This window comes from Zalophus californianus, chromosome 11, assembly GCF_009762305.2.
Source record: "Zalophus californianus isolate mZalCal1 chromosome 11, mZalCal1.pri.v2, whole genome shotgun sequence".
In the NCBI taxonomy this organism is placed as follows: Eukaryota; Metazoa; Chordata; class Mammalia; order Carnivora; family Otariidae; genus Zalophus; species Zalophus californianus.
In genome coordinates, this window is record NC_045605.1 from 60,000,717 (window position 1) to 60,015,011 (window position 14,295).

Consider the following 14,295-nt stretch of genomic DNA (forward strand, 5'->3'; position numbering starts at 1 on the left):
GCAGAAGCAAGCAGAGAAGCCAGACTCCCTAAGACTCAGTGCAGGATGCTTCTTTCGATGGCATAAGAATCCGTCTACTGAGGAGCCCCTTGCCCTTACCAGGCCCTGGGATCCTATCTGTGCTACTCCCCCATCCTCAACCTGAGGGTAACCTGCTGCCCTGACTCCCACATCTGCAGCTCCTCTGAGCCCACCGCTGCTCCATCCCAGCTTGAGAACAATGCAGGCAGGGGCCGCGGGAGCAGCCCTGCTGTCCTCATGGCGTCTCTTCAGGTCTCCTGTGCCGTGGCGCAGAGCCCAGCTCTGATAGACTGGGAACAATGGCAGGCTCCAGGAGTGGCCCTCTTCTGCTTGGCTCAGTTCTCAGGACATGGCTTTCGTACTTACCTTCTGGTGGTGTTCCTTGTTCGGCTTTTCAGTTTCGCTCTGAACCCCAGCCACCAGCACTTTGCCACATTGCCGCCAGGCGTTCTCCGGAGGTGGATCTGCGCCTCTGTTCCTGGCACGTGCAGTATCTTATATATTCCATCCTCTCGATGTTCCTCCTGTCCTCTGGTCTCTGGATTGAGCCCACAGCCTAGAAATGCTCTTCCACAGATGGGCCTTGCAGACCTTTACCTGATCTGGGCTCTGCCTCTTGTACCTAGAATAGGCAAGTTGTCCAGGGGACCTGGCTCCTGCAGGAACTTCAGTCCCACACCCAGGCCTCAAGCTCTAGTGATAATTGCTTTATACTCTTAGCAACCATCCCCTTCTCCCCACTCTAGCGCTCTAGCATTGCTTATCCCGCCAGACAGAAGCCACTGCATGTGGGCACGTGGGCTCATCGGAGGCCAGGGGTAGCTGGGATGCCATGAGAAGGCACTCATTTTTAGGGAAGTATGATTTAATAAGCTTCCTGTACTGCTCTCGGGCCTCTCTTCCAAAGTAGGCAGAGAGCTTACTATACTAGTGTGTGGCAAGTGTGTGTCTAAGAAGAGCAACTAAGTCCTCTGGAGTGGGAAGGCTTCACACAGGAGGGGATGCGCTGGAGTCTGCAAGGCTGACCGTGCAGTGGGCAGTTGTCTCACTATGGCTTCCTCTTTGGCAGTGACCCGCCATAATCACCTCAAGGACTTCATGCTGGTGGTGTCTATAGTTATTGGTGTGGGCGGCTGCTGGTTTGCCTACATCCAGAACCGGTACTCAAAGGAGCACATGAAGAAGATGATGAAGGATCTAGAGGGGTTACACCGAGCTGAGCAGAGTCTGCATGACCTTCAGGAAAGGTAAGGCCCTTTCCCCATCCCCACAGCTGTGGTGCCTCCCGCTCTTGGGGGCCTCCTGTTTCCACCTGGGTTGTGGGCCATCTCGCCCCTGACACACGCTGACGGGGCTGGGCTGTGCCACACTTCCGGAACTGCTTTGTAGGTTCCTGCCGTTGCTGTTGCACAGGCAAATACCCCTCCCTAGGGCAGGAGCTTACTTCTGTCAGAGATCTTGAGCTTCCACGGTTGGATGGCTTGCCCATTCTATCCTCCTTCTGGCATCTGAACTGTTATCCTTCCTGTAATTAACTGTTCCTCACTGTTCCCTAAAGAAATCTCACAAATCTGTCTTCCTGATACTTGTACTTCTTTCTTTCTTTAAAAGATTTTATTTATTTATTTGACAGAGAGGGAACACAAGCAGGGGGAGCAGGAGAGGGAGAAGCAGGCTTCCCGTGGAGCAGGGAGCCCGTCATGGGGCTCGATCCCAGGACCCTGGGATCACGACCTGAGCCGAAGGCAGACGCTTAACGACTGAGCCACCCAGGCGCCCCTGTAGTTCTTTCTTGTATGGAATCTAAATCTCATAAGTACTCACTTGTTATGTGACTTTGGGTAAATCCCCTTCCTTTTCCGGGACTGAGTTCCTCGTCAGTAATATGAAGGGGTTGAACCAGGAGAACACTAATGGCCTTCTAGCCCTGAGAGTCGATTCTGTTTAAACAAAACATGACTTAAAGACTGCTGTAGGAGATCTAGCTGTGAAAAGAAGGTGCCAGTCAGTCAGTCAGTTAGCCCAAGTACATTCTGACATCTAGGAACCAGGTCTGTGCTGGGAATTGTAAGGAATTCACTGCTCCTGGGGCAACAAAGCTCACACACAGACGAAGGAGCAGTGAGCACACACTTAGTGCAGTGACTTGTGCCCACTGATGGCATGAGGACTCTAAGAACAGGAAGGCAGGAGATGAGTGGATGTGGACTCCAGAACGCAACCTTGAAAGATGGGTAGGGGGGTCCTGGTAGTTAAGGTTGAACATACAGAGTGAGGCCAGATTCCTGGCACCTTAAGCCTCACATGGATAAGTTTTAGTAAGATGCAAAAGGCAATAGAGCATTAATGCAGGTATTTGGTGGGCGCCTGGGTGGCTCAGTTGATCGAGCGACTGCCTTCGGCTCAGGTCATGATCCCGGAGTACTGGGATTGAGTCCCGCATCAGGCTCCCTGCTCAGCAGGGAGTCTGCTTCTCCCTCTGACCCTACCCCGTCTTGTGCTCTCTCTCTCAAATGAATAGAATTTTTTAAAAAATGCAGGTATTTTGTGTTTTGCTTTGTTGGTTGTTGTTTTCAAATTTTATTTATTTATTTATTTGAGAGATAGAGCGAGAGAGCATAAGCGGGGGAGGGGGCAGCAGGCAGAGGGAGAAGCAGGCTTCCCGCTGAGCAGGGAGCCCAGCGTGGGACTCAATCCCAGGACCCTGAGATCATGACCTGAGCTGAAGGCAGACACTTAACCGGCTGAGCCACCCAGGCGCCCCAGCTTTGTTTTGTTTTTGAGAAGAGGAGGGACCTACTTCAGGACTGTCTTTTAGAAAATTATTCTGGCAGCTTAGGGATTCTAGTTGGGTAGTCTTTGTAGGAATCCATGTAAAAGGAAATGACATCTGGCTCTTTTCTGTTACTTTTAAATGATAGATACTCTTTTCTTTGGAGGGCGGGGAAAGGATTTCTTATGAGCTAGGTATTGCTAACTACTTAAATGCATTATTTTTTAATCACGAAGAGATGAGGGCTCAGAGAAGGTGAGTGCTTTGTTTAGGGTCACGTAACAGGAAGTCGTGAGCCAGGAGTTTTGACACCCACAGGGTGCTGTCTCGGTAAAGGCGCCCCAATCAGATTCATTTCCATTGGCTGGGTTTCTAAGGGGCAAGTGGAGCTTTATTTCTGAGCTGATTCCTGGCTACTTTTCTGGGCCCCTTGTTCCTGGGCCCTTTGCCAACTGGGGGCTAAAAGCTGCTGTCTGGGCAGTCCCCATTCTTCATTTGTCTGAAAAGCATGTACTGTTTTCATTCCAAAGGCAAAGAATCCAGGCAGGAGACATTCCAAGTTTGGGGATAAAACTAAGCTCCCAGCCCTCCCCACTCCCAAGGCCTCCAGAGCTTAATGACCGCTGTGGCACTTGGAGGAACGAATGCACGTGCACACACACGTCTGCCTCTGACAGTGTCCACACACCTCTTTGTCCCTCCTTACTTTATCGGGCCTGTGCTGCCAGTCACCACAGAGCTTTTTTTTTTTACAGAGTTCCTGATACTTTGGGCGAATAAATGTAATGCTACATGTGCATTCCAGGTAGGATTTCATTGGGTTTCGAGATAATTCTTTGAGGGGATTTTGATTCCCATTTAGAAATGAAGAAACAGGCCTGGTACAAGGAACGGACTTGCCCTTAGTCACATAGCTACTTAGAGCTGGGGCCTGCAGGCAGGCTGCCTCATTCCCTTACTTGCGATGCTAACTGACCGCTGCCTTCAAGAAGCTCAGGCTTCTGTGGAGGAGATGGAGTGGGGTGAGGCTTGACTCACTTGTGCGTGTATTTGCTCATTTCTGCACCCAGTAGTACTTACTGATCTTCGTCTCTACCAGATCTCGTTAGGACTATAAAAGTGGGTCAAGGTTTTTGATTCTACTTTAAAAGGGTTCCCTAGTATCTGGACAAGACAGATCATAGGTTTTCCTGAAGAGGCTGCTCTTCAGTGAAGAACTGAATCCCTAATGGTGTAATTTCAGGAAGTTGGGTCGTGGAAGAATACAGTAAAGGAGGGTATTGAGCAAGGGAAGGAGAAGGGGGTAGGAAATGGCGCCTCAGATTTGTTGTTAGCTGTGCCAGTATCGCCACCTGGTGTGTACGTTGGGGAGACTCAACTTCCCTTTCCAGGGACAAAGTGGGCAGAAGCCTGCAGTTTGTCAGCAGGAAGCTTGCAGCCTAGACCTTTCCCCTCGTCCCTCCCTGCTGGTCCCACCACCTCGTTTGAGACTTCAGCCACTGACAGATCTGGACTTGGCAGTTTTTAGAGGCTGAGTTCTGTTTTCAGAACTTCTGTTCTCTCTCTGCCTTTTCTGTTTCACCTACTTAATTAACTCAGTGGTCAGTGCTCTTTTCTGAGGGCTCCTTTTGTTCTGTAGCTTATCCATCTGTACCTCATGTCTAAGCCATAGAGCCCTGTCTTCTTCATCATCCTTTCCCCTCCTACCCTGGTCCCCTGTCACTTGGTGTTTCTTACCAAGATAGGAAGACCTGACCGTGGCCAAGTCCTTCCCTTCTTCCAGAGGGATTAGGAAACTCTTACTCTTTCTTTTGGGTCTAGCCCAGGCCTCACCTTCCCTGTCTCCTTTCAGGCAGAGTTGGTCACTCCATCCTTTGGGCTCATCCAGCAGCTTGTAGGTCTCTCTCTTATAGAACTTATCACACTGTGTATAGTTATCTGTTTACTTGTCTATATTGGGCTAGATCATGAGCTCCCCAGTGGCCCGGACAATTTTCTCATTCATCTCCATATACCTAGGACTGAGTGCAGGGCTTGGCATTCAGTAGACACTTGGAAGTACTTGTTGAAAGAATGGATGAATGAATGGGTGGATTAACATGGACATGTAGAGCAAGGAAGGGAGGAGGGAAGGAGGCTGGATGGTTTTGTCAGTGAACAGAGGGAATGTGTGGGTGGGCATAAAGGTGTATTTTCATCATAACTGAGCCCTTGAGATCTTACCCACCATGAAAGATACTCAGAAAGGAAACTCAGGCCTGGGAGCAGCAGGGGGCTCTCCTAAGCCCTGCCCAGCCCCTTTGGCCTGAATTTCATTTTTCTGTGCTCCTGGGAACAGGTACTTAGGACTCCAAGAGTTGCTACTCAATGATTCCTTTCTTGTCTTCCCTAAATATCCCCCTGCCACCACCCCAGTCATATCTCAGCCATTCTGCCTTCTCTGGATCTTTGGGATAGCTTGCAGGGTATTCTACATTTGTTGAACCTTCCAGATAGCCCGGGATGAGGGGAATAACTATGGGACTTGGACTCATACAGATTGGAATTCCAGTCTCCATTCTACCTGCAATTACTTCCCCTCCCTAAGTCTTAAATCCGGACCGTGCTAGGCTGATAATGATACATTATTATCTGAGGGGGGACACACGGAAATACCCTGTAAACTAGTAGTTGTTAGGATCTTAGTATATGCGCCACCTCAGAGGAGGGAATCACATACCCAGGAACCTAGCTTGATTGCTGGCAGCAGAATGATGGCCAAAATGATAAGAGCTATGGTAGCCACTGTGGTTTCTCTGGGCCCTGAGCTAACTCAGAGCCAGTCAACAAAATAGGCAGAATATATTCTCAGTGCCAGAGCCCTCATTTTCCTCTTTGATGCTACGACTTGTGGCGTATGGGCTGGCACCCTTGCCGGGCCTTCTCCAGCTCCCTGCATCGCCCCCAGGCTGCACAAGGCCCAAGAGGAGCACCGCACAGTGGAGGTGGAAAAGGTCCATCTGGAGAAGAAGCTGCGTGATGAGATCAACCTTGCCAAGCAGGAAGCCCAGCGGCTGAAGGAGCTGCGGGAGGGTACGGAGAATGAGCGGAGCCGCCAAAAATACGCCGAGGAGGAGCTGGAGCAGGTAGGAGAGTGCACAAATTCCTGGACGTGCTCGGGGGTGAGGGGGCAGAAAAGAGCAGGGGCCAGAAGGCTGGCCGGAATGTTTCATGAGAGAGGACTTGGAAATCGGGCTCCAAGAATATCTTCAAGAGTCAATAGAGTCTTACCAATAAGAGTAGTGGAGAAGTTGCAAAAAAAAAAAAAAAAAAAAGGTCAAGGAATAGGGGATAACAGGTGTAAACAGTTACTTTGTTTCTTTTTTGATTGAAGTATTTACATAAAGTGTACAAATCATAAATATACAGTTGGAAAGCTTTTACATGAGCATGTACCTGTATAACCACCATCCAGATCAAGATATAGAATATCTTCTTTTTTTTTTTTTAAGATTTATGTATTTGAGAGAGAGAGAGAGAGAGAGCATGCACCTGAGTGGTGGGGAGAGGAACAGAGGGAGAGGGAGAAGCAGACTCCCTGCAGAGCAGGGAGCCCGATGCAGAGCTCGATCCCAGGAACCCAGGATCACGACTTGAGTCGAAGGCAGAGGCTTAACCGACTGAGCCACCCAGGCGCCCCCAGAATATCTTTTAAGCACCCCTTCTGGTCCTGTAGTTTGTTTGTTTGTTTGTTTTTTGCTCTCTTAATATTGTCTTTTAATGAACAGAAGGTCTTGATTTTAATGAAGTCCAATTTAATCTTTTTTTTAAACAGTTGATACTTTTTGTGGCCTGTTTAAGAAATCTTTCCCATTCCCCAAGATAATTTTCTAAATTTTCTTCCAGAAGTGTTATTGTTTTACTTTTCACATTAGGTTTGTAGTTTATTTCAGATTAGTTTTTGTGTATGATATGAGGTAGGAAGTCAAGTTTCTTTTTTTTTTTCAGGTAGATACTTTATTATGTATCCATTTTTCTATCCTTGTACCACATTGTCTTCTACTAAGGTTTGATACTGCTAGTAAGTTCTCCCAGCTTTATTGATGGCCTAGGTTCTTTGAATTTCTATAATTAGCTTGTCATTCTACTACTCTTCCCTACTCCCCCCAAAAAAGTCTTGCTGGGATTTTTCTTGTTTTTGCTTTGAATCTATAGATTAATGTGGGGAAAATTGACATTTTAACCAAACAAGTCTTCTAGTCCATGAGCATTGTTTATCCTGTCATCTATTTAGGCTTTTTATTTATTTAATTTTTTAAAAAGAGTTTCTATTTATTTGAGACAGAGAGAAGGAGAGAGAGACAAGCAGGGGGAGCAGCAGAGGGAGAGGGAGAAGCAGACTGCCCGCTGAGCAGGGAGCCCAATGCAGGGCTGGATCCCAGGACCCTGGGACCATGACCTTAGCCAAAGGCAGACGCTTAACCAGTTGAGCCACCCAGGTGCCCCTATTTAGGCCTTTTAAAATTTCTCTCAGCAATGTTTTGTAGTTTTCAGTTGTAGACGTCTTGCACTTTGAAAAAAATTTTTGACTTGTTCTTATTTTTCTAGCCTTTTTTTTTTTAAGATTTTCTTTTTAAGCAATCTTTATACCCAACGTGGGACTCAAACTCATGACCCTGAGATCGAGCGTTGCATGTTCCACTGACTGAGCCAACTTTGTGCCCCTTATTTTTCTAGCTTCTTGAGGTGGAAGATTAGGTTATTGATTTTAAACCTTTAATCTTTTCCAACATAGGCATTTAGAGCTATAAATTTCCCAGCTCAGCACTCACTGCATTAGCTGCTGCATTTACTAAGTTCTGGTATTTCATAATTTCATTATCATTCAGTTTAAAAGATTTTCTAATTTCTATTGCAAATTTTTTTGGGGGGGCATGGTTATTTAGAGTAAGTATGTGGCCTAATTTTCACACACCTGGGGGACTTTTCTAGTTATCTTTCTCATTGATTTCTAATTTAGTTTTGCTGTGGTCAGAGAACAGATACTGTATGTTTTCAGTTCTTTCAAATGTTGAGACTTGGTTTATGTAAACAGACTAAACAATACAATTGAAAGGCAAAGAGTTGCCAGATTGGATAAAAAAACAAAACCCAGCTATGTGCTGTTTACAAGAGATACACTTTAAAGATACAAAATGGTTCAAAGTAAAAGGATGAGAAAAGATATAGGCTACAAACACAGAAGAAAATAAAGCAGGAGTAGCTATATTAATATCAGACAAAGCAGGTGTTACAGCAGGAAGTATCACTGGAGACAAAAATGATACATGTGTGAAGCTAACAGTAACATATAACAACACTTGATTTGCATACATCTAACAATATAGTTAAAAAATATATAAAGCAAATATTGAAGAAACTAAAAGTGTAATAGACACATTTATAATCAAAGTTAGAGATTGTAAAACACACCTGTCAATAATAAGCAGCCCAAAATATCAGTAAGTATGTAAAACATTTAAACATGATTAATCAGTTTGCCCTTATGGACCCAAACAGAGCATTTCGCGAGACAACCACAGAATGCACACTCTCTTTCGTGTTCGCGGAGTGCTGCTGCTGCATTCCCTCCTCTCCTTCTGGGGATCCAGTATTCATGCAAGACCTTTTCACTGGATTCCACTCATCTCTTATGCTTACTTAGTTGTGTCTTTTTTTTTTTTTTCCTCTCTCTCTCTGCTTTGGTTTGGTTATTTTCTATTGATTTATCTTTGATTCCCCAATCCTGTGTTCTGCTGTGAGCATTGTGCTGTTTAACCCATCCAGTGGGATCCTACTCTCAGATACTGTAGTTTCCAGATCTAGAATGCTCATTTTACTCTTTTATAGATTCCAGTTTCCTGCCCAGAATTTCCATCTTTTCATCTTTTGTGTCTTATCTTTTCTGTATTTTCTTTAGTATTTCAATCATAGCTATTTTAAAGTCCTTTTCTGGTAACTCTAACATTTGGATCACTTATGAGACTGCCTATTTTTCCTCTTGATTATTGGTTATATTTTCCTGCCTCTTCTCATGTCTGGTAATATATTTTTAGTAAATACTGGACAGTGTGTATAAAACAATAACAGAGGCCCCAGATGATTTTATCCTCCATCAAATAGAGGCTCCCCCCCCACCCCCTTTCTCCTGTTAGGTACGTAGGATGAGGACCTAATCACATCAGGCCAATCAGAAATTGAGCCATGTTGGAACTGGGTTGTAGGTTTAGTAAGACTTGGTCTAGCAGTCATTTGTCCCAGTTTCTCAGGCACATCCCTTCCTTTTTCTTGAGAGCTGGTGGATTTCTTTCTCCTGAGCCCATGAGAAATTCATGTCTGTCACTGGGAGGATTTTAATTTAGCTCTTTGGCCTCCTGCTCTGAGGGGAGGATCAGCAGTGTGTTTGAAACGGGTCCCTTCCGGAATTCCCGCAATATTTTGTTTCCTAAGTATTATGAAATTGTGGGAGATCTTATTGCACCCTTTGGCCTAGTTACGTGTTCTCCTGTACAGCCTCAGAACTCAGTAAATGCTCAATGAAGAAAATGGGGTGTGTGTTTGGGACATCTCAATTTCCAATCTGTCATATCAGTATCATACTACCAGCAAAAACTAGGCTGGTTTCTCTGGGCCCCAGTGGAGTTGCACTGCCCGCGCTGAGCCCATTTATCAGCTCTGACCCAGAACCATCAAAAGCCTCCAAGGAAGAAAATGGCTGACAATTGTGAACTCACCTTAGAAAGCCTTTTTCCCCTCTCTGGATTTTTAGTTCATCTAATTCAGTGGTTCTCAAACTTTTTGGTCTCAGGATCTTTTTACTCTTACAAACTATTTAGGACCTCAAAGAACATTTTTAAAGGGGCAATTTGTTGCTATTTACCCTGTTAGAAGTTAGAACTAGGAAAACTAAAAAATATTTACTAGTTCAGGGGTACCTGGCTGGCTCAGTGAGAAAAGCATGCAACTCTTGATCTCAAGGTTGTGAGTTTGAGTCCCCGCAAAAAAACCCAAATAATCTTAAAAAATTTACTAATTCATTTAAAATGAGTATATTAAACTCTTTATATGTTAACATAAATAATATTTTTTGAAAAATGCATTTTTCAAAATAAAAAATGTAGTGAGAAATGATTTTTTTTTACAATTTTGTAAATATTTTTAATGTCTGGTTTAATAGACTACTGGATTCTTACATTAGTATCTATATTTAATCTGTTATGATATTCTTCATCATGTAGCCTCGGGAGAAATCTATAATTTGTTGTGAGAGAAAGGGAGTGAAAAAGGTAGGTAAATAATGTCTCAGTATTGTTACAAAAATAGTTTGAGCTCACAGATGCCCTGAAAGGATGCACTCAAGGATCCCTGGATCCTACTTTGAGAACTGTAGAACTAGTCCTTGTTGCTTCTAGAGCCATCTGATGTCTTTGAAAATTTTTCATAATTATAATAATTTGTCTTTCAAGAATTTCATAATTTTCAGAACGTAGCTTTCCCCAGATGTTGTGATGGATCAGAATTGTTCTTAGGGCACCTGGGTGGCTCAGTCGTTAGGTGTGTGCCTTCGGCTCAGGTCATGATCCCGGGGTCCTGGGATTGAGCCCTGCATCGGGCTCCCTGCTCAGCGGGAAGCCTGCCTCTCCCTCTCCCACTCCCCTGTTTGTATTCCCTCTCTTGCTGTCTCTCTTGCTGTCAAATAAATAAATAAAATCTTAAAAAAAAAAAAAGAATTGTTCTTGTGCTGTGACCTACTGCATCCTGTGGGGGAGTGGGAGTCAGGTGTGACCCTAGAAAGCACATGGCCAGTGGTTATTAACGTTGCTGCATATTAGAATCACTGGGAGAGCAGTCGAGATTTTTGATATCCAGGCCAGCACCCCAGATCGGTGAAATCAGAACCTGGATTTGGGTCCAGATTTCAGTATTTTTAAAGTTCCCCCAGGTGATTCCAGGGTGTGGCAGGTTGAGAACCACAGCCATAGAATAAAAGAATACTCTGACTTGCCACAGTTCTCATCTCCTTCAGGCATTTATACCTTGTATGTGGCAAGATGTGTCTGTCTCTGTCTCCTTGCCCCCCCGCCCCCCCCCCCCAGTTTCCTTTTCCCCATTTTGTAAGTATTTCTCCCATTCAAAAGTTTTGAGCCTGTTAGGCCAGCCCTTCCAACTGTCACACTTCCCTCTATTTCCTCTTTTTCCTCGTCTCTTCCCATTCTCCCCTTAGCCTTTCCCATTTCTTTCACTCCTTTCAGGGTAGAACTGGATCATTCATTTCAGACTTGGTGTATTAGACTCGGCGGTATCTTCATTTTAAATCTACAAAGCCAGGAGTGGGCTATGTTATAGTTTCTCTTCCAAGGAACAAAAACCATGTGAAGATTGGGCCTCTCATTGGCTGTCTAAGGAATAAAGGTGTTCTGTCCTTAGCTGAGGCCCTCCCAGTCTATCGTATGCCATGGGTAGAACCTCGGGCCTGCTCTGGGGTACTTGCCCCATTGGCTGAAGGTGGGCATAATAAGCCTGCTCTCAATCCCTTTTCTTTGGGATTCTGACCAGCTAAAGGTCAGTGAATACTGTAGCCTGGGGAAGATAGCAAGGAATCCAGTGTATGTAATGTCTGTGTAATCTCAGACCTTCCACGTTCAGTGCTTTGTGATGGTCTACTTCATTGTATGCCCCTTGCTTGAGAAGTCAGTAAGGAGATTTCTGCTTACACAGTGGTTCTTTCATGTCTTGGCCTCGTTAAAAGTAAGCATGATTGTTGTCTACTCCCTTTGTAGAGGGTGCCCTTCAAAGCTTACCCGTGCCCTGCTCAATGGGAGAATCATAGACCAAGCCTCTGGGCTACAGAGACTTTGGAGAGCATTCAGGCCAACCCCCTTCCGGAGTAGCAATCATTTTTAAGGTCTCTCTGACCTGAGCTGTTCTCATACCTCGTCCTGAGATCACCCCTTCATTTATGGTTGGGATTTGCGAGGGAGAAAGTCTTTCCTCACACAGAATTGAGATGTGCAGGACCAGTTGAGTGACAGACCAGGGACCAGAACCAGATTTCCAGGTTCCCAGTCAGGTGCTTTTCCTGCCACATCATGATGTCATGAGGTCTAAGCACAGACCCCAACTCTCAGAAAGAGGATGGTTCACTGAGCTGACCTGTGCCTCAAGAGAGCAGGGAAGATTGCTGGGGATTGGCTGTGGACCGGGAGAGACAGGTAATTGTGTGGGCAAACAGCACTCTAGTCTAGGCAGCAAAAAAAAATCTCAATTTGAGATCTGGTTGACACTACTGGCTGTGTGACCCTGAGTAGGTGACTGTCCCCTGAGCTTGCCTCCTGTGGTGTATAAAATATGGAGAATAATCCTTGCCCTTTCTGCCTTTTGAGAGGCTTGAAAGCGCCCATGAGCTAGCAGGTGAGAACTCCGAATTTGGTGGTATCAGACAGAGGCACTGGAGGGGGTCTTGGCAGCAGTAAATGGTCACACCCTCTTGGCTGCACAGGTCCGGGAGGCCCTGAGGAAAGCAGAGAAGGAACTGGAGTCACACAGCTCGTGGTACGCTCCAGAGGCCCTTCAGAAGTGGCTGCAGCTGACACACGAGGTGGAGGTGCAGTACTATAACATCAAGAAGCAAAACGCCGAGAAGCAGCTGCTGGTGGCCAAGGAGGGGGTGAGACGCGCCCTCCTGCTGCCCTCTGTGCTCCTGGCCCGCTCCCTTCCCCCACCCTGCCTCCTTGCCTCCACCTTTCTCCGTCCCAACTGTGGGACCAAGAGATATCCCGGTGCTGGGTTCTGTTTCTTTTCCTGATACATAGTTCCTGATGATGTCCTCAAGTTTCTGGAGGAGGGAATGAGGGAAAGATGAAGCCGGTGGAGGCAGGTAGAGGGAAGGCTCCGTCAGCGCCGGCCCGCCATGGGGCAGAGCCCTCCTGGGGTCGGGGGGCCTAGCAGGGGGGCCCGCTGCTTCTCTCATTGCCTCCATCTTCTTTCCTCCCCCACTCTTTGCCCTTCCCTTGCCTTCCTTTTCCTTCTTCTCTTCTTTTCTCTTGTGCAGCCTAAGCTGTGCTAGGAGGAGGAAGGGGACCCAGCCACAGAAAGGCACTTCTCATTTTCCAACCTCTAATCCCTGCTCTGTTTAAGCTGAGGACCTCATCTTTGCAGGCTGAGAAGATAAAAAAGAAGAGAAACACACTCTTCGGCACCTTCCACGTGGCCCACAGCTCTTCCCTGGACGACGTGGATCACAAAATCCTAACTGCAAAGTAAGTAGCACCTGCTGCCCGGCTCTGGCGATGTCCATCCATCCTCAGAGCTGGAGGGTGGGCAGAGTCTCCGACCCCAGGTGTACTTCTTCCCTGGTAGAGGGGCGGCCCTGGTCTCCTGTCCCGGCCTTTACCCGCCTCCCACATTGCTCTTAAGTGTCTGACTTAATTGTGGTTCTTATTTGCAATGCTCCCCCCGCTTGCTCCTCTGAGAGGCCTCATTCCTGCTGGGGCTCCCAGCCACCCATGGCTTCACTTCTGTCCCGTGTGCTCCAGGCAAGCTCTGAGTGAGGTGACGGCAGCACTGCGGGAGCGCCTGCACCGTTGGCAGCAGATTGAGATCCTCTGTGGCTTCCAGATTGTCAACAACCCCGGCATCCACTCCCTGGTGGCTGCTCTCAACATAGACCCCAGCTGGATGGGCAGTACGCGTCCCAACCCCGCCCACTTCATCATGACGGATGACGTGGATGACTTGGATGAGGAGATGGTGTCACCCTTGTCCATGCAATGTAGGTGACCTCCTGGGTGGGGGTGAGGGAAGGAGCCTCTGGGGCCCGGGTTGAGAAGTTGTTGGCCATTGCCGTGCTTCAGCAGCATCTGGGGCAGATGCCAAGGGAGTGAGGTCAGTGCCCGGCCGTGGGTCATAACGCACAGCTCACATCAGGCTACTCCTCTATGGTTGTGTTCTTGGTGGATTTTTCTCACTGTATGTTCTGTCTGCCCCTCTGGGGCTACTGTATTCAGTGTGTCTCCCTTCACTCTGTGTTTTTAAAATCCCTTTATCCTCCTTTCTCTTCCCCATGTGCCTTTATAAAAACAATCTCCTTTAGTGGTTCATAATATAAAAATGATATTCATTTTTGCCTCTTGAGTGCTTTTATTTGTGTTTTTGTTTTTGTTTTTGTTTTTTTTAAGATTCTATTTATTTATCTGACAGAGAGAGAGACAGCGAGAGAGGGAACACAAGCAGGGGGAGTGGGAGAGGGAGAAGCAGGCTCTTCGCGGAGCAGGGGAGCCCGATGCGGGGCCTGGGACCATGACCTGAGCCGAAGGCAGACGCTTAACCGTCTGAGCCACCCAGGCGCCCCTGTGTTTTCATTTTTATATTCTTTATTTTAATTGCTAAAGTGGACGAATGGGATGATATCTTTTTTCTCTCTGCCTTTTTGTGTGAGGCCCCATGAAGCAATAGTCCCTTAAAGAGAAATAGCCCTAAGTCCT

At 46.6% G+C, this 14,295-nt stretch overlaps 1 protein-coding gene across 5 annotated transcripts in view; it reads left to right on the top strand.

Moving 5' to 3' along the window:
• STIM1 (stromal interaction molecule 1) overlaps positions 1 to 14,295 on the top strand; it is a 192,224-nt gene that overhangs the window by 169,070 nt on the left and 8,859 nt on the right. For all 5 annotated transcript variants that reach the window (XM_027578883.2, XM_027578884.2, XM_027578886.2 and 2 more), the window contains exons 6-10: positions 1,091 to 1,268; positions 5,742 to 5,919; positions 12,312 to 12,479; positions 12,971 to 13,071; positions 13,348 to 13,583. In XM_027578883.2, the coding sequence (XP_027434684.1) occupies positions 1,091 to 1,268; positions 5,742 to 5,919; positions 12,312 to 12,479; positions 12,971 to 13,071; positions 13,348 to 13,583 (861 nt within the window). The remainder of the gene's footprint in view (positions 1 to 1,090; positions 1,269 to 5,741; positions 5,920 to 12,311; positions 12,480 to 12,970; positions 13,072 to 13,347; positions 13,584 to 14,295) is intronic.